Source organism: Rhinatrema bivittatum, chromosome 4 (genome assembly GCF_901001135.1).
Source record: "Rhinatrema bivittatum chromosome 4, aRhiBiv1.1, whole genome shotgun sequence".
Classification (NCBI taxonomy): Eukaryota; Metazoa; Chordata; class Amphibia; order Gymnophiona; family Rhinatrematidae; genus Rhinatrema; species Rhinatrema bivittatum.
This window is the reverse complement of record NC_042618.1, coordinates 219,079,672-219,106,195: the sequence shown is the minus strand read 5'-3', so window position 1 is coordinate 219,106,195 and position 26,524 is coordinate 219,079,672. Positions and strand designations below refer to the sequence as shown.

General features: G+C 49.1%; 1 protein-coding gene across 1 annotated transcript in view; it reads left to right on the top strand.

Annotated features, from left to right (window-relative positions):
- The window catches only part of UTP20 (UTP20 small subunit processome component), a 399,297-nt gene that overhangs the window by 53,812 nt on the left and 318,961 nt on the right, over nucleotides 1-26,524 (top strand). The window contains exons 9-10 of the mRNA XM_029599719.1: nucleotides 7,243-7,389; nucleotides 7,900-8,034. Of these exons, the coding sequence (XP_029455579.1) occupies nucleotides 7,243-7,389; nucleotides 7,900-8,034 (282 nt within the window). The remainder of the gene's footprint in view (nucleotides 1-7,242; nucleotides 7,390-7,899; nucleotides 8,035-26,524) is intronic.

The window sequence follows — 26,524 nt, the reverse complement described above, 5'->3', positions numbered from 1 at the left end:
TATACTTTTGCAAGGCATTATCGCCTAGATGTGGCAGATCGGGAGTCTCGGTCTTTTGGCGAAAGTGTATTGCGTGCGGGACTCTCCAGGTCCCACCCTGTCTAGGAACATCCCTGGTACATCCCAGGAGTCTGGACTGATCCAGTACGTACAGGGAAAAGAAAATTTGGTTCTTACCTGATAATTTTCGTTCCTGTAATACCAAGGATCAGTCCAGAGTCCCACCCGGGAATCAAGACAGTTGGAGAGTCGTCCGCTTTCTTATTGGTTCCTTGTTATCTGAGTTGAATTTTTTGTTTAATTGTTCAGAAGTTTATAATTCCATGGGGTTTTCACCGATGTTTGGTATTCAGCTTTGGTACAGATTAATACTGAGAAACTGCAGGGGCATCAGCATAGTTAAAGCAGTGGCAGTTTTACTTTCTCTCTCTGCCTGCTGGTACGGATGTATGAACCCAGGAGTCTGGGCTGATGCTTGGTACTACAGGAACGAAAATTATCAGGTAAGAATCAAATTTTCTTATATGAATTGTCCTGGGCTGAGTTTGGCAAAAGGAGACTGATATAGCCTGTGGTCTGGCTCTTTTCTGATCTGCCATGCGGCCTGTGCTCTTGAAACCAGAACCTCTGCACCAAAGGAAAGTATTGGTTTTGTAGCGTGCAGACAGATGGCCTCAGGACCAATGGGTTATGTGCTCCCCTGCTAGCTGATGGAAACTGACGTCATCTTAAATATACTCAGCCATTCAGTATCTCTCCATCTCCTAGCAGATGTGGATTTACTATCTCCACACCAGTAGTGGTGTTTAGCTGGATTGCAGCACTAGTTTGAAAAAGAAATTAAAATTTACTCTAGATTGGGAGAAAAGATTGAGCCCCGTGCTCCTGCGGTGATATCTAAGGGTTCCTTCCCCAGTTGAGAATTCCTGAGGTGATTTCCGAGATCCCTCAGAGGTGTGCCTTGGTCCAGTAGCCAGTTCCCGGCATGGACTTGCTGCTGAAGCAGCTGAAAGGCAATGGATGCAGGAAATCGAGCGTGGCGGTGATGGCCTAAGGCCTCTCCCCCCGCAGCCGGAGACCGTTTCTGTACTCAGCCGGTAAGCACTGACCCAGGTAGGTAGAGAAGAACTCCTCCTATTCAGACGTGGAAGGACCTTTGGAAAGTCCTTTCTCCGGTCTCCTTGCTCAGCGCGCCGTACCGACATTCCCGATCCCGTTAGGGCAAGGGAAGGGGGTTTCTGAGGGGATTGAGCGGCCCCTTGATGAGCTAGGCCCCGCTTCAGGCTCGTGGGCATTCCACGTGGCAGGCCACAGCGGTGCCATCTTGCACGTGGTTTGGTGCTGCGACATTTTCCTCCATTGGTACGTGTGGTGCGGGCCGGCCCTTTGTGCGCGAAAGTGCACGCACACCTGTGCGCATAACTGCATGCATAACCGCATTCATAAGCATGCGCATACATTAGCGCACAACCGGATGATTCGACTTCCACGCGTCAAGGTGGGTTTGTGCGCGCTCGAGAGGCGCTAACGGGTTGAATGCATCAGCTCAGAGTACTATGGCTCTGGCAACAAAGAAGCACAAGCAACATTCTGTTTGTGCTGCCTGCCATATTAAGTCTGCACAGTCTGACCTAGAATCTTTCCTGTGTCAGCACTGTGAGGAAGCCTAGGGAGGGCAGGACTCTCAGAAGTTTTCCAAGTCTGGGCCCTCCCAGTCAGAGGATGGGTCAGCCATGACCTTATCTGGTAGCACCCTGGACCTGAGCAATTCCGGGGCTGCATCCTCCCCAGGAGAAGGCATCTCAGCGGCCCCCTACCCCAGTTCCTCCTGGTCTAAGTATGGACCCGGCGACCTTTCCTTGGTTGGAATTCTTTCAGGGCCTTCAAGCCTTTGTTCAGGCATAGTCAGCTACTGCTCCTGCCTGGTCTGAGCCCCAGCTGGGAAGGCCTCGCCCTCCCAGCCCTATTAGCATGCCTCGGGACATGCCTTGCCTCACCAAGGGTATCCCTGTCAGTGACCCAGACACCATGGACGTTGAAGGGGATGTGGACTCATTGGAGGACGGGGAAATTCCTCCAGGCCTGGAGCCATACCGGACCATGCTATGGTTTTTCCACAAAGATGAATTACCGGCCCTGGTCTCCCAGACCCTGAAGACTCTGGGAGTTCCTGGCATGGACCTTATGTCGGAACCAAAGAAGAATCCCATCCTGGTGTCTCCAGGTGCCTCCCCGTCAAACTCCGCCTAGAACCATCCCTGAGCCACTTCAAAAAAGGAATCAAAACATGGCTCTTTAGACAGGCATACCCCAACTCCTCTCAATCCTAATCTTTGTCCTATGAACCACCTCAGCTCACGCTTAGCCTTTATACCACCTCCCTGTCCTCCCCCTCTCCTTCCCACCACCCCTCCTGCTCCCTTCCCTTGCACTCCTAGCCCCCAATACCCCTCCCTCTCACCCCCTAGCAACCCCTCCCTGAAAGTACCCGTACCTTAATGTACCCCTTTTCACTCTACCCCACCCGCCCCTCTCCCCCTGCTCCCTCCCTCCTTACTCCCCCCTCACTAGCATTTAACTGTACATATGTGCACTTGCCTCCTCATACTGTAAATAAGCCCTCATATGCTAATTTCTCAAGTGTACATGCCTCGTTTACTTTGTTTATAAGTTCTTTTGCATATTTAACCCTAACTTGAATGCAAAAAGTTGTAATTCTGCTGTTGACTCTCTTCCTTTGTATTTTGCATATTACCCAGTTAGCCCCTCCCTTGTTCATTGTAATTTCCTTTCCTTTCTCAGTTACTTGTAAACCGACATGATGTGTCCTACGAATGCCGGTATAAAAAAGTGTTAAATAAATAAATAAAATAAATAAATGGAAAGCCTTTTGCTATTTCCCGATGCTGGAAGCCATCCAGAAATTGATTGACCTGGAATGGGATGCCCTGGAAACCAGTTTTAAAGTAGGTTGGGCCTTGGAGGCATTGTACCCTCTAGACCCGTGGCCAAAGAATGCCTGCATTTCCCGAAAGTGGATGCCTTGGTCTGTGCCATCTCGAAGAGTACAACTATCCCAGTAGAGGAAGGAGTGGTCTTGAAGGATGCTCACAATAGTTGGAATCCATCCTTAAGCAAGCCTTTGATGCAATAGCAATGATACTACAGATCGCTTCCTGTTGTGCCCTCATGGCTCATTCGTGTCTGCTTCTTTCGATAGAGGCAGATAGCTCAGGGGAGCATCCCATAGAGGCGATTGAGCCCACTGCGGCCTTCCTAACGGATGCAAGCTCAGATCTAGTGCGTACCTTGGCCAGAGGAATAGCCTTAGTGGTGGCGGCCAGAAGACAGCTATGGTTGCGAAATTGTTCAGCAGACATGACCTCTAAGGCAAACCTCACAAAGATGCCCTTTATGGTATCACTGCTATTCGGAAGCAAATTGGAAAAGCTAGCCAATAAGTGGGGTGAATCTCCAGTGCCTCGGCTACCGGAAGATAAGAAAAAGAGGCCACAGCACCCCATGAGGGGTCAGTCCAGGGGCTTCCAGCACTTCCGGCCCTACAGAAACTCGTCATTTCAGACATCTCGGTCCTCGGGGAGGTCTCAGTCCTTTCAGAGCTGACAACCAAAGAGAGGAATGGTTTCACGCTCAGGTTCGACCTGAACTTCCCAATGAAGTTTGGCCAACCCATCCACGGTATGAGGAGATAGGGGGTTCTATCAGCGGTGGGTTGAGATCATGTCGGAGAGATGGGTATTGGACATCATATGAGAAGGATATGCTCTGGAATTTCACAGCTTCCCTCGGGACATGTTTATGATGTCACCTTGCTACTCCCAGCACAAAAATCTGGCAGTGGAATCCATGTTGATAAGGCTTCTCAGTCTGAGGGCTGTAACCCTGGTACTTACACCCCAAGTAAATATGGGGCGTTATTTCATCTGTTTCATCGTACCCAAGAAGGAAGGTTCAATCCGACCCATCCTGGATCTCAAGAGTGTCAATCGCCATCTGTGGATAATTCACTTCCACATCGAAACTCTTCACTCCGTCATAATGGCCATACAACTGGGAGAGTTCTTAACCTCCCTGGACCACTCGGAGGCGTACCTTTATATGCCAATCCATCAAGTCCACCAGCATTTCCTATGCTTTATGATACTGGGCCAGCATTATCAGTTCCGGGTGTTGCCCTTCGGCCTGGCAACCACCCGCAGAGCATTCTCCAAAATTGTGGTGGTTGTGGTGGCGGCATTGAGGAAAAAAGGGATCCTGGTGCACCATTACTTAGATGGCTGGCTGTCCGGGCGAAGTTGTTGGAAGAGAGCCTTCATGTGTCCAGCAGGGTCTGGTCCCTCCTACAGGAACTCTGTTTGGGTTGTGAACATGAACAAGAGCAGCCTCAAGCCCTCCCAGTCCTTACAGTACCTGGGAGTCCGGATTGACACCAAGCAAGGCAAGGTCTTCCTCCCTACCTCGAGGATAAGGAAACTGATGTACCAAGTGTATTGGTTGATGAACACAATGTGCCCCAGGGTGTGGAACTATCTCCAGGTCCTTGGCCTGATGATGTCAACCCTGGAAGTAGTACTGTGGGCGAGGACACACATTCGGCCACTCCAACACTCCCTGCTGTCACATTGGAACATAAACTGCCTGGAAGCACGAGCGGTCAGATTAGCATGTCTGCAGTTCAGCCAGAGGCTCCAGGGACAAGCAGTCCATGTGATTTAGACAACGTAACAACAGCCTACATCAACTGCCAGGGAGGAACCAAAAGCCACCAAATGTCTCTGGAGATAGACCCCCTTTATGGAATGGGTGAACGTAAATCTACAAGGGATCTCTGCCTCCCACATCACAGGAAAAGACAACATCAGAGCAGACTTTCTCAGCAGGGAGAGTCTGAATCCAGGGGAATGGGCGTTGTCATCCAAAGCCTTCCAGCTCCTAGATCGCTGGGGCCTCCCATCCATCGACCTACTGGCTACATCTCACAATGCAAAGGTCCCCCGATTCCTCAGTCGCAGATGAGATCAGCGCTCCCAAGGGATTGACGTCCTTGTCCAGCCCTGGCCAGAGGAGGACTTACTGTATGCCTTCCCTCCGTGGCCTCTGCTGGGCAAGATCATCCTGCAAGATCGAACACCACAGAGGATTAGTCCTTCTGGTGGCCCCAGATTGGCCCAGACGCCAGTGGTATGCAGACATATGGAGACTTCTCTTGGAGAGCCCCCTATGCTTCCCCCCCACACAGGGACTTTCTCCAACAAGGTCCGATTCTTCACAAGGACCCAACTCGATTATGTCTTACGGTCTGACCATTGAGAGGACTCTCCTGATGAAGCATGGATATTTGGCGGCCGTAATCGCCACCTTGCTTTGCGCACAGACGTTCTCAGTGTCCCTAGCGTACGAACGGATCTGGAGAACATTTGAGGCCTGATGCGAAGAACGCAGGGTGCCCCCGCGAACGACCAAGATCCCTATGATTCTGGAATTTTTACAGGATGGCCTGAAGAAAGGATTGTCCCTCAGCTCCTTGAAGGTCAGGTGGTGGCTCTCTCCTGTTTCAGTGATGAGGGGAATGGAACCCGCCTGTCGACGCATCTGGACTTGGCCTGTTTCCTAAAAGGGGTTAACACCTCCGACCACCCTTAAAGTGGCCGGTCCCCCTATGGAACCTCAATCTAGTATTGGACTTTTTAGCAGGGCCATTCTTTTGGCCACTGGCGCAGTCTGTCTCTGCACCTGTTAACGCTGAAGACTGTATTCTTGGTGGCGATATGCTCGGATCATCGCATCTCCGAATTATAGGCACTTTCATGTCGGGAGCCGTTCCTTAATTTTACTCCAGGAACAGTACAGCTTCGCATCGTCCCCTCCGTCTTACCAAAGGTAGTCTCGGAATTTCACCTGAACCAGTCCATTTCCTTACCATCCCCTAATAGATGCAAGAACACGGAAGAATACTGCCTCCTATGCCACTTAAACATCAGTAGGCTTTTAGTACGGTATCTGGAATGTTCAGAACCAGTGCGCAAGACAAACCGCTTGTTGTTCTTCATGGGGGAAGAAAACAAGGTGAAGTGGCTTCGCGAGCTACCATAGCTCGCTGGGTCAAGGAAGTGATCACAGGAGCTTATGTAGAGGCAGGGAAGCCTTTACCCCTTTAGGTTAAAGCTCATTCCTCTAGGACTCAGGCAGTATCCTGGGTGGAAGCTAAGGTACTGTCTCCTGTCTACATCTGTTGAGCGGTAATGTGGTCCTTCTTACACACCTTCTCCACTTTCTAACACCTGGATGTCCAAGCCCGAGAGGACGCAGCCTTTGTGAGGGCGGTGCTAACCGGACAGTGAGCAGCGACCTGCCCTGTTCGGGAGTAGCTTTTGTGCATCCCATTGGTCCTGAGTCCATCTAGCTACATTCTAGGAAATAGAGAAATTACTTACCTGATAATTTTGTTTTCCTTAGTGTAGACAGATGGACTCAGCATCCTGCCCATGGCTGCCCATGATCGGTACCAAGGAATTGCCCAGGAGGTGAATCTCGATTCCATGAGGTTACGGGTAAGCCAAGGCCCTATCCCTAGATCAGGGCATCTATAAGAACATAAGAAAATGCCATACTGGGTCAGACCAAGGGTCCATCAAGTCCAGCATCCTGCTTCCAACAGGATTCAGCGCTTATATTTGGTTGAGTACAGTTGTGGTCTCCAGTTTTAAATCAAGTTATTAAGTTGTATCCAAAATTCTAATCAAGTTTTTCAATACTATGTCCATAATGGCTTTTGATGAGAATACTGAATGGCTGAAGTCATTGCAGAGGTATATCTAAGGTGACATCAGTTTGAAATCTGACTCCGTCTCCATCTGCTAGCAGATGGTCCTGAGTCCATCTGTCTACACTAAGGAAAATGAAATCATCAGGTAAGTAATTTCTCCGTTGTGTTAAAGTTGTCCACTGTTAGCTTGTTACAGATATAGTGGCAGGCCTGTGACAGCATGGATATATATATATATATATATATATAGTGACATCAGCGAGCCGGTTGATCTCTGTCAATCTGCTGGTTATCGTGCATAACCCATTCGTCTGAATTGGTCTGACTATATTCAAGGAAAGGAAGTTCTCAGGTGAGAAGTAATTTCGTCTTGCTTAGTGAAACAGGAGCTTAGAACAAGCATCACAAAACCAGTGGGCACTTAACATCTCCATTGCAAATCTGCTTTGTTCTAGGACTCATTTCTAGGTCTGAATGCCAAAATAACTCCAAGCAACTGCTCTGAATGCTCCGAACAAATTATAAGGCTGTTGGAAGCCTATTTCCTCCTTGTGCAACATGCGCAAGGGTCAAAGATTCCTAAGCCTGAGTGTGTGTGTCAGGTGAGTTTGGAGTATTTTGTTCTAAAACTACAAGTATAGGCTTTGGAGGACGATTTTGGAAAGCCAATTGCACGGTTAAATAGGCCACTAAGTGAGCCATCTAAAGATTTCCCTCCTTTAATTTAGTTATAAGTGCAGACGGTGTTCCACAAAATGCATACTTTAAGCTGCATCTTTTTCTCTGGGGGGAGGGGGGGGGGGGTTTGTAGCTGGATTTGGATAGGATAGGAAGATAACACCCACTTGCAGATTGTATTATTTTCAAAAGAAAATTTACCCCGGTGCGAAAATCTGTCACAAACGTCCTGGGGTACTTTTGTATCCACGTTAAATTTCAAAGCAAAAGTAATGTGCGTACTTTACCTTTGAAGTTAGATCCAAAGTACAGAGGGAAAACATACCCGTGGGCTTCATCCCACTGCGTGCAGTTTGAAGATTGCTCCCAATATCTATAATCTACCACTTCAAAAAACAATTAATGCTGTTTCCTCCCTCTCATGTGTTCCTTAGACATTAACAGAAATGCTGCAAGCCTCTGATCTTTCCCCACCATGCTGTGAAGCCCTCCTCAAACTGATTTCCAGATTGCTTCTGAGCGAGCGTGTGTGCCTACCGGGCGACGTGTCTGAGGATGCCATAGTGAAGGTAATGGACAGCAGGGATAAAGCAAACATCACTCATTTAAATGTTTTACTGACAATATTTTCAGTTATTGTTCTGGGTAATTACTTTCTGCAGGGGTTTATTGTTTTCTGGTACTCTTTATTTGGAATAAAAAATATAGACTACGTTCCCTAGATATCAGAAGAAAGCTGTTATTGCGAAAACATTTTCCAGGCCAACTGAACATGTTAGAAGCAACGACAAACTATTTATTATTATTTATGACTGTTTGATAATTCTGCCTTTTCCCAAATATTTCCATTCCCTGTACGTACCCAGATTAGCCCAGACTGCCAGGTTATGCCTCCCTTCCAGCAGATGGAGATAGAGAAAAACTTGAAGGGCACCCCTGTAAGTAGGATGCGCCACCTGCAGCCCCCTTCAGTATTTTTCTGTCTCCAGCAGATGAAGGTGGCAGAACCTGCGGTCCTGGTTGATTGATTCTGTAAAAAAAAATAAAATAAATAAGGGAAGGCTGTGCAGGAATCCTTGATTTGTTTGGCTGAAACAAAGTTTTGTTTTTTGTAGGTTTAAAAAAAAAAAAAAAAAAAGCCAGGCCTCCCGAGGAGCTAATTCATTTTCTCCTCGGTGGTAGGCCTCCCGGGAAGCTTCTCTTCGTTCCCGCGACCCAGGAGCAGCAGCCGGTGACTGACTGGGGGGGATTTACTGGTGGGCCGCCCCCCCCCCCCGGCCCACAGACAATCACGGGTTGTGCTCTGGATGAGGCCAGTGCGATTTAAAGAAAGAAAAAAAACAAAACACGGCGATTCTAGAGCAGCGCTGCTCTCCTTCGGCCTCCCGGGCTCCTTGTTTCTTTTGGGCGGTCACCTCTCCGTTACAGCATGGCAGTGCTGCACGCCTTGGCGTGTAGAGCCTGCGGGGAGCCGGCAGCACGGCTCTCCTGCGATAACCTCTACTTCCAGTGTCTCCCCAGGGGCAAGGGTCTGTCGGCAGTAGCGGAAGGGGGAGGCAGGCACATCAGTCCCGTGGTGCGGGCAACCTGATGCTGCCTCGTGGTGCTCAGCATACCCCGCTCCCATGTTCCGCGGGAACGGCGGCCATTTTGGGGGCTGCGGATGCCGATGCAGATAGCTTGGCAGGGGGAGGGGATCTCCCTTCCAAGTTATTTCCGCATGATTTTTGCCCTGGATCTCCCGCGATTTGTTTCCCACCTTCCCTGCTCCCTTGGGAAAGCCCCCTGTGGAAAATTTAAAGGGCCAGCCACCCTTTTCGGCTGATTTTATTTTGCTGCTGCATAAGGCATATTTAGCTAGCCTTATGCCCACGGGGGATCTTGAGCCTCCTCCAGGGCCTGGGGCTGGGCCCTCTCCTCCCACGCAGATTCCTTGGCCGGATCCTCCTGAGGTATTCCAGATTCGGGTGGTCTGGGAAGGGTCCGGTTCCGGGAACCAGGGAACTACAACGCTGGCGGATCCACTTCAGGCGGACGTGGATGATGATTCTGAGCGTGTGGCGCCGGTGGAAGGGGATGATCCTCTGGTTCTTAGGCTCTTTCGTAGGGATGAATTGGAGCAGATACTTCCGCATGTCCTAGCGGAATTGGGCATACCAGCCGGTCAGGTGCCTCAGGATCAGGGCACGGTGGATCCGGTGCTGTCTGGTCTTCATCCCCTAGCAAGGACTTTTCCTTTTCATCCTATGTTGCTTCAGCTGATTTTTCGGGAGTGGGATACTCCGGAAGCTAGCCTTCGCGTAGGCCGAGCTATGGACAAATTGTACCCGCTGCCAGACGATTCTCTCGATCTCCTTAAGGTTCCCAAAGTGGATGCGGCCATATCCGCAGTCACCAAGCGCACAACTATTCCGGTGGTTGGGGCAGCGCCCTTAAGGACCCTCAGGATCATAAGCTTGAGGTTCTTCTCAAACGTATCTTTGAGGTGTCAGCTCTGGGGGTTTGAGCGGCTGTTTGCAGTAGATTAATGCAGCGTGCGAGTCTCCGGTGGATACAGCAACTCCTGAGTGCCAGGGATCTCTCCCCGGAGGAGTCAGAGCAGGTTGATCATTTGGAAGCGGTGGTAGCTTACGGGGCGGATGCCTTGTTCAATCTCCTTCGTACGACTTCGCGTACTATGGCTTCTGTGGTGTCAGCCCGCAGGCTTTTGTGGCTCCGTAATTGGTCGGCTGATGTTTCTTCCAAATCACAGATGGGTGCTTTTCCATTTAGGGGGAAATTCCTTTTTGGAGATGATTTGGAGCAGCTCATTAAGTCCTTGGGGGGACAGTAAGGTGTACAAGCTCCCAGAGGATAGGCTAAAAGCTTCTAGAGGTTTTGTCCCTTCCCGGTCGCGTTTTAGGGGACAGCGCCATTTTCGCCATTCTAAACCGGCTTCTTTTGACCAAAGGCAAATGTCCGGGAGATCACAGCCTTGGTCTCATTCCTTTCGTGGCCATAGACCCACCCGAGACAGCAGTACTCCCAATGAAATAGCGCTGGTCCAGTCCCCTGTTCCGGTTGTCGGGGTCGGCTGTCCCTGTTTTACGAGGAGTGGGACAAAATAACGTCGGACCACTGGGTTCTAAACATTATAGAACATGGCTACACCTTAGATTTTGCTCGTCCCTTGCGCGATCTGTTTCTGGTGTCTCCCTGCGGATCCCTGGAGAAAAGTCGCCAAGTGTCTCTCGCGCTTCGTCGGTTATTAGACCTAGGGGCGGTCATCCTGGTTCATTCGGACGAACTTCAGACCAGCAGATATTCGATTTATTTTCTGGTTCCCAAGAAAGAGGGGTCCTTCTGTCCGATTTTGGATCTGAAGAAGGTCAACAGAGCTCTCCGAGTGCCCCGTTTTCACATGGAGATGCTACATTCCGTAATCACCTCCATCAGAGGGGGGGGGGGGGAGTTTTTAGCGTCCCTTGATTTGACAGAAGCGTACCTACAGATTGCAATTCAGAAGGACCATCAGCAGTATCTCCAGTTTATAATCCTCTACAAACATTACCAGTTTCAGGCCCTTCCCTTCGGGCTGGCTACCGCCCCGCGCACTTTTACCAAGGTGATGGTGGTCTTGGCGGTGGCTGTCCATCGCCAAGGGATTCTGGTCCATCCCTACTTGCACGTTTGGCTCATACGAGCAAAGTCAAAGGAACTATGCGAGGCAGTGGTCGCCAAGGTGGTGCAGACTTTTCGCTCTCTGGGGTGGATCATCAATGAGGCCAAGAGCCAGTATTTTTGGTCTTGGCCGCATTGATGATCCTGTATTTTTTGGGGGGCGAGATTTGAGACTCGGATCGGGAAAGTCTCCTTATGCAGGAACGGATAGACAAGCTCATGTCGCAAGTTAGGTGTCTCTTGTTCCTACCAGTTCCCAGGGCATGGGACTACTTGCAGGTGCTTGGTTTTATGGCATCTACTCTGGAGTTGGTCCCGTGGGCTTTCACTCATATGAGGCCATTGCAAAGGGCTTTGCTCTCACGTTGGGACCCCAAGTTGGAGGCTTTTCAAGTCCCCTTACCTCTCCAGGAACTGGCCAGGTCCAGCCTAGCCTGGTGGCTGAGCCCCAAACACTTGTCGAGGGGGGTGGATCTGGAGGTACCTCAGTGGACTATTGTGACGACGGATGCCAGTCTTTACGGTTGGGGGGGGGGCAGTTTTCCAATCTCAGGCGGCGCATGGCCAATGGACGCAGCAGGAAACGCAATGGTCCATCAATCGTCTGGAAAGAAGGGCGGTACGATTGGCCTTGCAGAAGTTCCTGTCTCTAGTTCATCATTGGTCAGTGAGAGTGCTCTCTGACAACGCAATGATTGTGGCATACATCAACCAGCAAGGAGGAACAAAGAGCCGTCCCTTAGCTACGGAGGTGGGCGAGCTCATGGCCTGGGCGGAAATCCACCTGCTCAGGATAGCGGCTTTGCACATTGCCAGGGTAGACAGCGTTTAGGTGGATTTTCTGAGCCGTCAGATTGGATCCCGGAGAGTGGGAGCAGTCTGACGAGGTGTTCATGTTGATAACTCATCAGTGGGGGATTTCCCGTTTGGATCTAATGGCAACTCGGGGGGGAGTGCCAAAGCGCCGCGCTTCTTCAGTCACAGAAGAGAGCACGGAGTGGAAGGTTTGGACGCCCATGTCCTTTCATGACCTCGCGACATTCTGCTCTACGCATTCCCTCCTTGGTCCCTGGTAGGCAAGGTCTTGAGAAGAATAGAAGCCCATCTGGGAGAGGTGGTGCTGGTAGCTCCGGAATGGCCACTGAGGCCGTGGTTCACGGATGATCTCAACCTTGCAGTGGACAGTCTGCTCTGTCTGGGTCATCTTCCGAATCTCCTGTGGCAAGGTCCAGTATTTTGTGACCAGGTGGATCGCTTTTGTTTAGCGGCTTGGCTTATGAGAGGCGGCAGTTGAGAAAGAAGGGTTATCCGAATACGGTGATTTCCACTCTTTTGCGGGCTTGCAAAACTTCCACCTCTCTTACTTATGTCAGAGTCTGGAAGGTTTTTGACTCTTGGTGTAGTAGGTCAAAAATTTCCCTAGGCGGGACTCAATAGTCCACATTCTAGCCTTCTTGCAAGAGGGGTTGGTGAAGGGGCTAGCTTTCAGTTCTCTATGGGTTCAAGTGGCGGCATTAGGCTGCTTACGTGGGAAGGTGGAAGGTGCGTCCATAGCGGCTCATCCTTATATAGTTAGTTTCCTTCAAGGTGCTAAGCACTTGAATCTACCACGTCGAGCTGTTTGTCCATCCTGGAGTTTGAATTTGGTCCTTAGGACGTTGTGTGAAACCTCCTTTTGAACCACTCAAGTGCGTTACTCTGAAGGACCTTACGCTCAAAACGGTGTTTTTGGTGGCTATCTGCTCGGCTCGGAGAGTTTCTGAAATTCAGGCTCTATCTTGTCATGAACCTTTTCTTAGGTTTTCCGATTTTGGCGTTTCTCTTAGAACCGTGCCATCCTTTCTGCCTAAGTTTATATCGGCTTTTCACGTGAACCAGTCCGTTGAGTTGCCTGTGTTCCCGGATTTGGATCAGAATTCTCCACATGTTTGGGAATTGAAGCGTTTGGATGTCAGGCAGACACTGCTGTGTTACTTGGAGGTTACTTTCGCCTGTCTGATCACCTTTTTAGTCTTGTGGAGGGTCCCAGGAAAGGGCATAAAGCTTCCAAGGCTATTATTGCCTGGTGGTTAAAGGATGCTATTGCTTCAGCATACATGTCATGGGCGAGCGGTTCCAGATGGTCTTAAGGCTCATTCGCTTCATTCTCAGGCGGCATCCTGGGCAGAAAGTCAGTTGATTTTCCCCCAGGGGATCTGTAGAGCGGCGACTTGGAAATCTTTGCATACCTTTGCTCAGCATTACCATTTGGATGTTTGGGCTCCCGTCTCAGAGAGCTTTGGCAGCAGGGCTTTCTAGGTCCCACCCCATGTAAAGCGGCTTGGGTAGATCCCAGCAGTTTGGGCTGATCCGGATATGTACAGGGAAAGGAAAATTGGTTCTTACCTGCTCATTTTCGTTCCTGTAGTACCATGGATCAGCCCAGATGCCTGCCCAGTTTTGGATCCGCTTGAGAGTTTTTCATTTTTTCTGTCACGCTATATAGCAGGATGAAGATTTCACAAATGCGCTTATTTTGTACATAGTTGATTCTCATAGGTTTGGTTTGACCATTTACATTTTGGATTCCTGTTACCAGTTCGATTCCTTTTTCTACTTTGATAGTGTTTATACTGAAGGGGGGCTGCAGTTGGCGCATCCTACTTACAGGGGTGCCCTTCAAGTTTTTCTTTGTGTCCATCTGCTGGAAGGGAGGCATAACCCGGCAGTCTGGGCTGATCCGTGGTACTAGAGGAACGAAAATTAGCATGTAAGAACCAATTTTCCTATATTTGCCTGTCAGAGTGGAGCCAAATGACCGATTTCCAAATGGACATTTTGTTAAAGTGTTTTAACCTGTTTGTTATAATTCTAGTTGTAATTCTGAGTATCTTTTTTTATTTAGATAAGTCATTCCTGTTCATACCCGAATCAGTCCAGACTCCTAATTGTCAAAATACAGCTAAAAGAATCAATACCTTCAGAGATTCCTTCTTGCAGGACTCTGTTATGTTTATGCAGAAGCAACAGTCGGTGCTTTAAACTAGAATCCTGTTCTTTCAGTATTTTACTCTGAGATGGTTCACATGTTTGTCCAAGTACAAACAGGTACTCAGCTGGGAAGGAACTGTCAATTAAAAAGTTGATTTACAGCTTGAGTAAGGGCTCCAGTGTAGTCACCACGTTAAATGCTGCTTTGAAGAAGCAATATAAACTGGGCCTCGAACACATTTGGACATGACAGAATACAGGTATTGGTCTGGAGCTGTAGTTTAGTTTAATTTATTATAATTTTTTATATACTCTTTCTCTTGGGTATTTATTGCTAACTCTGTGAAAGAATCCATGTAAAACATTGACACTAATAGTTACATCATCTGAATATTGCTCTGACACATATTCCTGTATAAGTGATGGTCGTGGCTGAAGAGCCAAAAGTATTGGTCTGTGATCCAAAGTCTTGTTCAAGAGCTCACAAACACTCACCTGTTGCTGGAGCCTCAGATATGTCTCTTACATCCCTGGCTTACTCTCACATTAACAAAAGCAGGGTAAAACCTAGTTTAAAACCCATTGAAGACTGCAAAGATGTGCTGGAAATCCCCCAAAAACCTAGGCAAAACTTTATAGCATGGTCAATTGTAGGAGCTGGCAGCCATGGAGAAATTGCCAGCTGTGTTACATAAAACACAGGGTGGAAAAATATTTTGAAAAGTTAAGTGGAGCAGGCCATTGGTAGTGCTATGCACCGCCTTGCTTGGGTTTGATCCTGGACCAGAGCTTGCTTTCCTTGGGTCGACTGGGGCTGGAAGGGAGTCTTCTCCCAGTGTAGTGACTGGACTTACAACCTGTGATTGCAGTATTCAGAAGAAGCCCTAGTATGTGGCTCCCAGCTGAAGACTATTACTGCAATGATTGGGCTAAGTGAGTTGGCAGGCGATATAAAATAGGAACCCCCTCCATCCTGGGTAGTTGCAAATGAAGGCTTATGGTGTTGTGGCCCAGTGGAATCTGGTTCAAATTGCTCTTTACACCTCCAGGTCAGGAGGAAACTGCTGAGCCAAAGAAAAATTAAGTGCCAGCCACAATTTTTATGAACCAGGGAAGAATTAATTATATTCTTTATAATCTACTCTTATTTTGTTGCTTGTTTTTTCTTTTTCTTTTTTTTCTGTTTTTTGTTTCTTTTCAATTATTTTATTTACAGTACATTTTTGCCCTTCTTTTGAGGGATAGAGGAATTGGCTTTTGCCTTTTTTTTTTTTTTTTTTTTTTTTAACTTCTCTTTTCCAGCCTTCCCCCTTAGTCCCTCCCATGCATGGGAGACGGGCAAGCGGAACAATTCCTGGGCCCCCCTTGGTGAGTTCTGTGTGATGTTACTTAGTGTTCATAGCACTGGCTGGGCCCACTCCTTAGTTTCTGCCCTGAGCTCTGGTGTGTCTTAATACTGGCCCTGATTCCTCCATCCTCTTCCTCTCCTTTTTCCTCTTCCTCCCCTTCCCAGAAGCTTCTTTCCCTCTCTATTAACCAATGATATTTCCTCATACAATATTTTGCCGGGGTCTGCTCTGGTATGGCTTCCTCTGATGGCTCAGCAGGGGATAGGTTAGGTTACAGCATTAGCTCATGATCTCAAGGCCATGCTAGGCTGGTAGCAGGAATGACAAGCAGGTGCCTAGGATTTTTCCATCTCAATTAAACATAGACTCTGCTAACACTTAAACAATATATTAACAGAGTATGTACCATATTTTTCGCTCCATAAGATGCACCTGACCATAAGATGCACCTAGGATTCAGAGGGGAAAATTAAAAAAAAAAAATGGTGTGCTAAACCGGCTCTGTTCCAGGACGTCTGTGCGTCTTATGGAGCAAATTAGGGATGGTCCAAGAAAACAAAGAGGTAGGCGATCTATGATACCGTCAGGTGAACACAAAAGGAATAGATGCCGTTATCTTTTCCAAATACTTTATTGATGCAGAGACGTTCCAGATAAATTGCCCGACTCTGGCCAGAGTCGGGCAATTTATCTGGAACGTCTCTGCATCAATAAAGTATTTGGAAAAGATAACGGCAAATTAGGGATGTACATACAATTTTTTTTGTCCCCGTTTCATTTTCAGGTCTGTGGAGGGCCATTTTGGTCCACTCCCCGGATCAGAAAACTTTTTTCCTTCTTCTTCGTGGGAAAAAAAAAATAAAAAACAAAACCCCACCCCAGGTCTGTGGAGGGCCATTTCGGTCCACTCCCCGGATCAGAAAACTTTTTTCCTCCTTCGTGGGAAAAAAAAAAATAAAAAACAAAACCCCACCCCAACCCTTCATATTTAATTAACTATAAACCCCCACCCTCCTGATCCCCCACCAAGACTTTCCAAAAGTCCCTGGTGGTCCAGCGGGGGTCCCGGGAGCGATCTCCTGCTCTCGGGCCGTCAGCTGCCAGTAATCAAAATGGCACTGTTGGCCCTTTGCCCTTACTATGTCACAGGGGCTACCGGTGCCATTGGTCGGACCCTGTCACATGGTAGGAGCAATGGACGGCCCACGCCATTTTGGCAGGTAAAGCTTTGCCTTGCCGCGTCCCGCCTAGGTGCCCGAAATCTGTGCGCATAAAATTTTAAGCGCGAGCCAACAGAATGCACAGTTACTGCCGCCAATGGCTCCGGCAGCCAAGAAACATAAGTGCCTTTCTCTATGTACTGCTTTTCATATTAGGTCTTCACAATCTGTCCTGGATTCCAACTTATGTCAGCACTGTGAGAAACCCAGGGAGAGTTGGCCTCATGGAATTTTGCTAAGCCGGCTCCTCCCATTCAGAGGATGGGTTAGCCCCAGCCTTAACTGGAAGTACCCCTGATCTGAGTACCACTGTGACTGGGTCATCCATGGGAGAGGGAAATTTAGCGGTGCCTACCCCAATACCTCCTGGGCTAGGCATGGACCTGGCTGTGTTCTCTTGGGTAGAATTTTTCCAGGGCCTTCAAGCCTTCATACCGGTGCAGTCTGCTACCTCACTTGCCCCTGTCTAGATGGAACCTCAACCAGTAAGCCCTCCCTTTCCCAGGCCTATCGGCAGACCTCGAAGCATGCCCCACCTCACCAAGGGTATCCCTGGCAGGGACCTGGATGGCACGGACAAAGAGGAGAATACGGATTCTTTGGAAGATGAGGAAATTCCCACTGGCTTAGAACTGTATTGGACTATGGTTTTTCCATAGACACAAATTGCCAGCCTTGGTTTCCCAGACCCTGAAGATGCTAGGAGTTCCTGGGGCAGACCCTATGATGGAACCAAAGAAGAATCCTATTCTGATTTCCCTACAGAAAGCCTCTGACTACTTTCAAGTATGGAAGCCAACCAGGAATTGATTGACCTGGAATGGGATGCCCCAGAAGCAAGTTTTAAAGGGGGACAAGTGTTAAAAGCTCTATACCCACTGGATCCGGCAGTGAGCGTGCATTTGTGTTTCCCTAATGTGGATGTGCTGGTCTGTGCCGTCTCTCAGTGAGCAACTATCCCAGTGGAGGGAAAAGTGGCCTTAAAGGATGCGCACGATAGACGGATGGAGTCCATCCTTAAACAGGCCTTTGACGCAGTAGCAATGACCTTGCAGATTGCTTCTTGTTGTGCCCTGGTAGCTCGCTCATGCCTATTCCTCTCTCAGGAGGTGGATAACTGGGGGGGGGGGGTTTGAATTCCAGAGCAGTTATGGAACCTGCCGCTGACTTTTTAGCTGACTCTGGCTCGAATCTAGTCTGTACTTCGGCTAGAGAAGTGGCCTTAGTGGTGGCAGCAAGAAGACAGCTATGGCTGCGGAACTGGTCAGCGTATGCAACCTCCAAGGCTTATCTTACAAAGATGCCCTTTAAAGGATCACTCCTTTTCAGAAGAGAATTGGAAAAGCTGGCAGGTAAATGGGATTAATCGCCAGTTCCCTGGCTACCAGAAGATAAGAAAGCATTTACAGCACCCCCTCGCCTGTGAGGGGGTCAATCCAAGGGCTCTCAATGCTTTCGCCCCTACAGAAACTTGACATTTCAGAGGTCTCGGCCCTTTGGGAGGTCTTAGTACTTTCGTAGTCGACAGCCCAAGAGAGAGGCAGGGTCAGGTTCATTCTGAACCCTCCAATGAAATTTTGCCAACCCACCCTTGGAATGAGGAGATAGGGGGTCGACTGTCCCTCTTCTACCAGCAGTGGGTCAAGATCAGTTTGGACAAATGGGTACTCGAGGTCATATGAGAAGGATATGCACAGGGATTTCTCAGCACTTCTTGGGACATATTCATGATGTCTCCTTGCCACTCCAAACCCAAGAAGAAGGCAGTGGAGATTACTCTTTTTTTTAAGGCTCTTTAGGATGAGGGCTATAATCCCAGTACCTGCGCCCCAGAAAAATATGGGGCATTATTCCATCTATTTCATTGTACCCAAGAAGGAAGGTTCTTTTCGCCCCATCCTGGACCTCAAGAGCATCAACCGACATCTACGAGTGAATCATTTCCGCATGGAAACCCTATGGTCTGTGATAATGGCCGTACAATTGGGAGCGTTCTTAAACTCCCTGGACTTATCCAAGGCCTACGTACATATTCCAATCCCTCAAGAACACCAAAGTTTCCTATGCTTTGCAGTACTGGATCGCCATTATCAGTTCCAGGTATTGCCCTTTGGCCTAGCCACCACCCCGAGAACATTTTCGAAGATCATGATGTTTGTAGCGGCAGGATTGAGAAAAGAGGGAATCCTGATGCACCCGTACTTGGACAACTGGTTTATCCGGGCCAGATCCATGGAAGAGAGTCTCCAGGTGACCAACAAGGTGACCTCCTTGCTTCAGGAACTCGGCTGGGTCGTAAACCTGGACAAAAGCAGTCTCAAGCCCTCCCAGTCCTTGGAATATCTAGGAGTCTGGTTCGACACCAAGCAATGCAAAGTCTTCCTTCTGAACACGTGGATAAGGAAGTTGATGTCCTAAGTGCATCAGTTGATGAGCATGATACGCCTGACGGTGTGGAGCTATCTCCAAGTTCTCGGGTTGATGGTGGCAACCCTAGAAAGAAGTGCCATGGGCGAGTGCACACATGCTACCACTTCAATGATCACTACTGTCACGTTGGACCCCACAGTCTCAAGACTATTCGATTTGCCTCCACTTACCAATGGGTGAGTATGCTCTTGGCTTCAGTGGTGGCTGCAGGAAGCTCATCTGAGCAGGGGTGTACCAGTGTCCTTCCTGAACTGGCTGGTCCTCTCAACAGACATGAGCTCCAGGGCTGGGGAGCTCATTGTCAGTAACTGACAGCCCAGGGACGTTGCACCAAGGAAGGGGCCCTCTGGAACATCAACCACCTAGAAGCCCAGGCATTTAGATTGGCATGTCTGCAATTCAGTCACAGACTCCTGGGTCAAGCAGTCCACATAATCTCGGACAACACAATGATGGTAGCCTACATCAACCGCCAGGGTGGAACGAAGAGCCAGTAAGTGTCACAGGAGATGGATCTCCTTATGGAATGGGCGGAAGTATATCTACAGATGATCTCAGCCTCCCACATCGCAGGAAAAGACAATGTCACAGCAGAATTTCTAAGCAGGGAGAGTCTGGATCCAGGAGAGTGTGCATTGTCTGCCAAAGACTTTCAGCTGATGGTAGATCGCTAGCGTCTCCTTTCCATCGACTTGCTGGCCGCATCCCACAATGCGAAGGTTCCCCAATTCTTCAGTCAGAGAAGATATCAGTGGTCCCTGGGGATTGACGCCTTCATTCAGACCTGGCCAGAAGAAGAGTTGCTGTTGCCTTCCCTCCGTGGCCCCTGCTGGGCAGGGTATTTCACAGAATCGAGCACCACAGGGGATTAGTCCTACTAGTAGCTCCATATTGGCCCAGGCATCCGTGGTATGCGGACATGTGGAGACTCCTAGTGGAGACCCCCCCTCTGCCTCCCACTGCACAGGGGCCTGCTTCAGCAGGGACTGGTCCTTCACAAGGATCCGACTCAATTCTGTCTTACGGTCTGCTCCTTGAGAGGGCTTGCCTGATGAAGCAAAGATATTCTGCGGCAGTAATTCCCAGCTTACCCTGCACTCTGAAGTTCTCTACATCCCTAGCATATGTGCGGCTATGGAGAGTATTTGAGGCTTAGTTCGAGGAACGTGGTGTCCACCCTCAGGCAGTCAAAATCCCACTAATTCTGGAATTTTTGCAGGACGGCTTGAATAAAGGTTTGACCCTTAACTCCTTGAAGGTCCAGGTAACAGCTCTCTCCTGTTTCAGGGGCGAGGTGAACGGAACCCGCCTGTCGATTCATCCAGATGTGGCCCGTTTTCTGAAAGGTATGAAGCAACTCTGGCCACCCCTACGGTGGACTGTTCCCTTGTGGAATCTTAATCTAGGATTGGAATTTTTGGCAGGGTTCTCCTTTCGGCCGCTGCACAGTCTTTCCTTGTGTTTATTAACCTTGAAAATGGTGTTCCTGGTGGCTATATGGTTGGCACGTCACATCTCTGAACTGCAGGCATTGTACTGTCGGGAACCGTTCCTCCGGATGCCTCCAGGAGCATTACAGCTTCATACCATTCCATCCCTCTTACCCAAGGTAGTCTCAGAGTTTAATTAGAATCAGTCCATTTTGTTGCCATCCCTAGATAAACACAAAGACACCTTCTTCGTCATTTTAATATCAGTATTCTTTTGGTGCGGTATGTGGAAGTTTCAGAATCAGTGTGATAGACGGATCACCTGTTTGTCCTTCACGGTGGAAGGAAGCAGGGTGAACCGGCTTTGCAGGCTACCATAGCGCGATGGATTAAGGAGATGGTCACGGGAGGTTAAAGCTCATTCCACTAGGGCTCAGGTGGTCTCATGGGCAGAAGCTAGACTGTTGTCTTCCGTCGATATCTGCCGAGTGGCGAAGTGGTCCTCCTTGGACACCTTCTCCAGGTTCTATCGCCTGGACGAACAGGCCTGAGAGGACGCAGCCTATGCAAGAGTGGTGTAAACCAGATGGCGGGCAGCCTCCCACCCCAATCGGGAGTAGCTTTTGTACATCCCATTGGTCCTGAGTCCATCTGGCTACACGCTAGGAAATGGAGTAATTCCAAGGAGGATGCCGCAGTTTTCTGCGGTCAGTAAGAAGACTACCATTCCAGTCACTGGAGCAGCAGCTTTAAAGGATCTTCAGGATAGAAAACTGGAGGTACACTTCAAGAAGATCTTTGAGGTTTCCATGCTTGGCACTCGGGCTGCCATGTGTGGCAGGTTCATGCTGCGGGCTGGTCTTCACTGGGTTCAGCAGCTGCAAGGCGACAAGTCTTTATCAGAGGCTGAGGCCCTCCAGGTGGAATGGCTGGAGGCCGTTGTGGCATACAGTGCTTATGCCTCTTCAGGACCTGTTCTTGGACTATGATGTTGGCGGTGTCGGCCAGGCACCTCCTCTGGTGGAGAAATCGGTCGGCTGATGTTTCCTCCATGGCGCAGTTGGGATCTTTGCCTTTTAAGGGAAAGTTACTCTTCAGCAAAGATCTTGAGGAAATGATCGAGTTTCTGGGGGAGAATAAGATTCATAAGTTGCCTGAGGACAGGGCGAAAGGCAAGAGTTTCCCATTTTCTCATTCCTGCTTCAAGGGGAATCGAAGATTCCGGGGGCCCAAACCCTCTGGTCTGGCTCTGAGACTAGTTTCCGCTCGACAATCGTCTTGGTCTCGGACCTTTCGAGGTCATAGACTCGGCGGGGATGGATCTTCCCAGGGGGGCAGTGGCACCAAGTCCTCTCAATGAAGCAAGGCTGGTCCACTCTTCTGTTACGCAGATAGAAGGACGCCTATCTCTTTTACAAGGAGTGGACCAAGATCACGTCGGACCAATGGGTCTTAAGTGTGATAAGGCACGGTTACGCTTTAGAGTTTGCTCGACCATTCAGAGACCGATTTCTTGTGTACACCTGTTCATATTGGCGCAGGGAACTCATGGTGAGGATCACTGTTAGCCATCTGCATCAGTTGGGAGCCATTGTCCCCGTCCCTCCAGACGAAGAGGATCCGGACGCTGCTCCATTTACTTCATTGTTCCAACGAAGGAAGGCAAGTTACGCCCAATCCTGGACTTCAAGAAGGTGAACGTGGTGCTGAAGGTTCCGGATGGAGATGCTGCGCTCCATGATCGTGGCAGTCCACAAAGGGGAGTTTCTGACCTCTTTGGATTTGACAGGCTTACCTACACATCAGAATCCGATCGAATCACCAATGATATCTGAGGTTCATGATAATGTGATATTACTTTCAAGTCTGCGCTCTCCCGTTTAGTCTAGCTACGGTGCTAGGACTTTCACCAAGATGATGGTTGTGTCACTGCGGCTCTCCGAAAGTAGGGTGTTCTAGTTCATCCCTATTTGGATGACTGGTTGATCCGAGCGAAGTCAGATGGCGATGGATTTGTTTCTCGTTTGTCTCCAATTGTTAGGGTGGATCGTCCATTTAGCCAAGAGTCATCTGGCTCCTTCTCAGAGTTTGGAGTTCCTGGGGTTGCTTTTGGAAATGAAGTTGGGGAGAATATTCCTTACCGAGCAGCGCATTGGTGTTTGGGAGTTGTTACCTAAACGAGTTCCCAGAGTCTGGGATTATTTACAAGTGCTTGGGTCTATGGCATCTACCTTGGAGTTGATACCCTGAGTTTTTGCTCACATGAGTCCTCTGCAGTCAGCCTTACTGTCTTGCTGGGACCCAGTGTCAGAGCGTTATCATTTACCTCTCCCTCTTCCAGAGCCTGTATGGTCCAGTCTCTCATGGTGGTTCCGCAGGGACTAGTTGAGTTACGGCGTGTACCTCGATGTTCCAATCTGGAAGGTTGTTACTACCGATGCCAGTCTATTTGGCTGGGGAGTGATATGTCAGCATCAGTCGGTACAAGGCCGTTGGTCCCTGGAGGAGGCTTCCTAGTCCATCAATCGGCTAGAGACCAAGGCGGTATGTCTGGGCCTGCTTGCGTTTCTCCCCTTGGTGAGGGGCCGTTCGGTGAGGATCTTGTCAGACAATGCGACAGCAGTGGCCTATATCAACCATCAGGGAGGTACCAAGAGTCATTTCATAGCTCAGAAGCCTCGGCTTCTGGTGGAGTCGGCAGAACAGCATCTGGAGCATCTGGCAGCCTAACACATAGCGGGCTTGGACAATGTGCAAGCAGATTTTCTAAGTCGCCAGCAACTGGATCCCGGGGAATGAGAGCTGTCCGAGGAGACTATGTTCCTTGTCTGTCGTCAGTGGGGGACCCCGTGCGTGGACTTAATGGTGACTTTTTGAAATGCCAAGGCTCTACGTTTCTTCAGTTGGCAGAGAGAAAGAGGAGTAGAGGGAGTAGATACCTTGGTTCTGCTTTGGCTGACAGACATCCTGCTGTATGTGTTTCCTCCCTAGTCTCTGGTGGGCAAAATTCTCTGGAAAATAGAGGTTCATCCGGGCCTGGTGATTCTGGTGGCACTGGAGTTGCCGCAGCATCCATGGTTTGCAGACTTGATCAACCTAGCTGTGGACAGTCTTCTTCGGCTTGCCCATCTGCCAAACCTACTGCATCAGGGACCAGTTTGTTTCAATCAAGCAGATCGATTCTGTCTAGCTGCTTGGACTTTGAAAGGCAGCATCTGAAGGAAAAGTTATTCAGACGTGGTCATTGCTATGCTCTAGAAAGCCTTCCACCTCTCTATCCTATGCGAGGGTATGGAGCGTTTTTGATTCCTGGTGTTTTAGCCATACGGTGGACCCCAGAAGAGCATCCATGCATCATATTTTGGCCTTCCTTCAAGATGGTTTGGCAAAAGGGCTGTCCTTTAATTCACTTAAGGTTCAGGTGGTGGTGCTAGGTTGCTTCAGAGGCAAGGTTCGTGGCATATCGCTTTTGGCACATCCAGCCATTGTTCGTTTTCTTCAAGGTGTGAAACACCTGTGCTCTCCCGTTCGACAGCCGTGCCCATCTTGGAACCTTAATGTGGTCTTGCGGAGCCTCTGTGGCGGGTGACTATAGAAGATCTCACTTTGAAAGTGGTCTTTTTGGTGGCTATCTGTTCGGTGCGCAGAATTTCCAAACTTCAAGCTCTTTCTTGCAAGGAGCCCTTTTTGAGAATCTCAGATGAGGGGATTTCCTTGCAGACTGTGCCTTCTTTCTTACCCAAGGTGGTGACCACCTTTCACGTTAATCAGTCGGTGGAGCTCCCGTCCTTCTCAAACTTAGATCCGGCAGCGGCACACACTAGGGATTTGCGACGCCTGGACATCAAACGAGCCTTGCTGAGATACTTGGAGGTCATGAATAATTTCTGAATGTCAGAACACCTTTTTGTGTTGTGGAGCGGTGCCAAGAAAGGGCATAAGGCGTCCAAAGCGACTATTGCGAAGTGGTTGAAAGAGACAATTAATTCTGCATACATTTGTCAGGATCGCCCGATTCCAGAAGGTCTCTGGGCACATTCTATTTGCTCTAAGGCAGCTTCTTGGGCAGAGTATCAGTTAGTCTCTCCTCAGGAGATCTGTAGGGCGGCTAAGTGGAAGTTATTGCACACCTTTGCCAGACATTATTGCTTAGACTTCCAGTCCCCGGGGGCTGGAAATTTTGGCGTGAGTGTGCTGTGAGCAGGACTCTCCCAATCCTACCCTACTTAGGGAAGCTTTGGTACATTCCAGGAGTCTGGACTGATCTGGTTATGTACAGGGAAAGGAAAATTGGTTCTTCTCTGCTAATTTTCATTCCTGTAGTACCACAGATCAGTCCAGAGTCCCACCCTTGATTAGCAAAGGGTATTGGGAGAGTCCGCTTGATCTGTCTGTCTGATTTTGACATATGGTCTATGAAGAAATACAGGTTTTGTTGATCCCACACAGGTTTTTAGTGTGAGGGCGTTTTGTTGTTACTTGTTTGATGGTTATCCTCTTCCCCCTGCTGATTTAGGGGAGTAGGCATAGTTATGTAATTCCTCTTTATATTTCTGGCTTGGGTACAGATTAATACTGAGAAACTGCAGGTAGCTCCTCGTGTTAAGTGGCAGTGTCAGTAAAACTTTCTAAGACTCCATCTGCTGGAGGGGAGGCAAAACCCAGGAGTCTGGACTGATCTGTGGTACTACAGGAACAAAAATTAGCAGGTAAGAACCAATTTTCCTGTTTTCCTCCTTCCTTTCTCATGAGGGCAGAAGTTTCCCCGAGAGAGAGAGGTTGGAGAGAGAGCAAGTTTAGGCCTATGGGCTCTGGTATAGATCTGTCCTCTTCCTCCTGGGTGGAATGTTTCCAGGGCCTGAAGTCCTTTCTGCAGGGGCGTCCAGCAAAGGCAAAGCAACCTACTATGTAGGGATCGCATGCTCGGGCCTCTCACATACCTCTCGGGTATCTGCACATAGCCTGATGGCTATGTGCAGATACGCCTCTGGAGGTTCATGATCCTAAGGGAACATTTTCAGTTTTGAGCCCTTCCCTTCGACTGGCATTGGCTCCATGTACCTTCATCAAGGGTGATGGTGATGAGGGCGGCTGCATTGCAAAAGGAGGGTGTGTTGGTGTATCCGTACCTGAATGATTGGCTCATTTGTGCAAAATCAGATGACCTCTAACAACAATAAGTACAAAAGGTACCGATGCACTTGAAGTCTCTAAAATGATTGGTGAACGTAGCAACGAGCCATTTCGTTCCCTTACAAACTCTGGAGTATCTGGGAACTCAGTTCAACACATTGGCAGAGAGAGTGTTTCTCACAAGAGAGATTGCTGAAATTGCAGCGTAAGATTAGGCTTCTGCTAGAACTTTCAGTGCCTAGGGTCTGGGACTATTTACAGGTTCTATGGCATTGACATTGGAATTAATGCATTGGGCGTTTGCACATATGCGGCTTCTGCAGGGTGCTCTTCTCTCCCACTGGAATCCATTATTGGAAGAGTTTCATTTTCCTCTTCTGTTAGAGAGGAAAGCCAGGGACAGTCTTTTGTGGTGGCTTGCTTGCACCAGTTTCGAGCATGGTGTGGAATTGGAGATTCCGAATTGGATAATAGTCATCACCAATGCAAGCCTCTCCGGATGAAGGGCAGCATGGCAAGATCAGTCAGCGCAAGGCCAATGCTTGAACAGGAGGCCCCATGGCCTATCAGTGGGTTTGAGACCAGAGTGGTGAATTTCACATTGCTTGCCTGTCTGCCAAGGATATGTGGCCATCCAGTACGGATTCAATCGGACAAGGTGACAGTGGACTACATCAACCATCAAGGTGGAATCATGAATCAGGCAGTGGCTTGAGAGGCCCCGGAGTTGATACTCTGGGAAGAGCAGCACATGGAGCCGCTGGCCATGTCTCATATTGCTGGAGTGAACAACATTCAGGCGGATTTTATCAATCAGATAGTTAGACCCCAGGGAATAGGAGCTGTCTGAGGCAGTGATGTGACTCA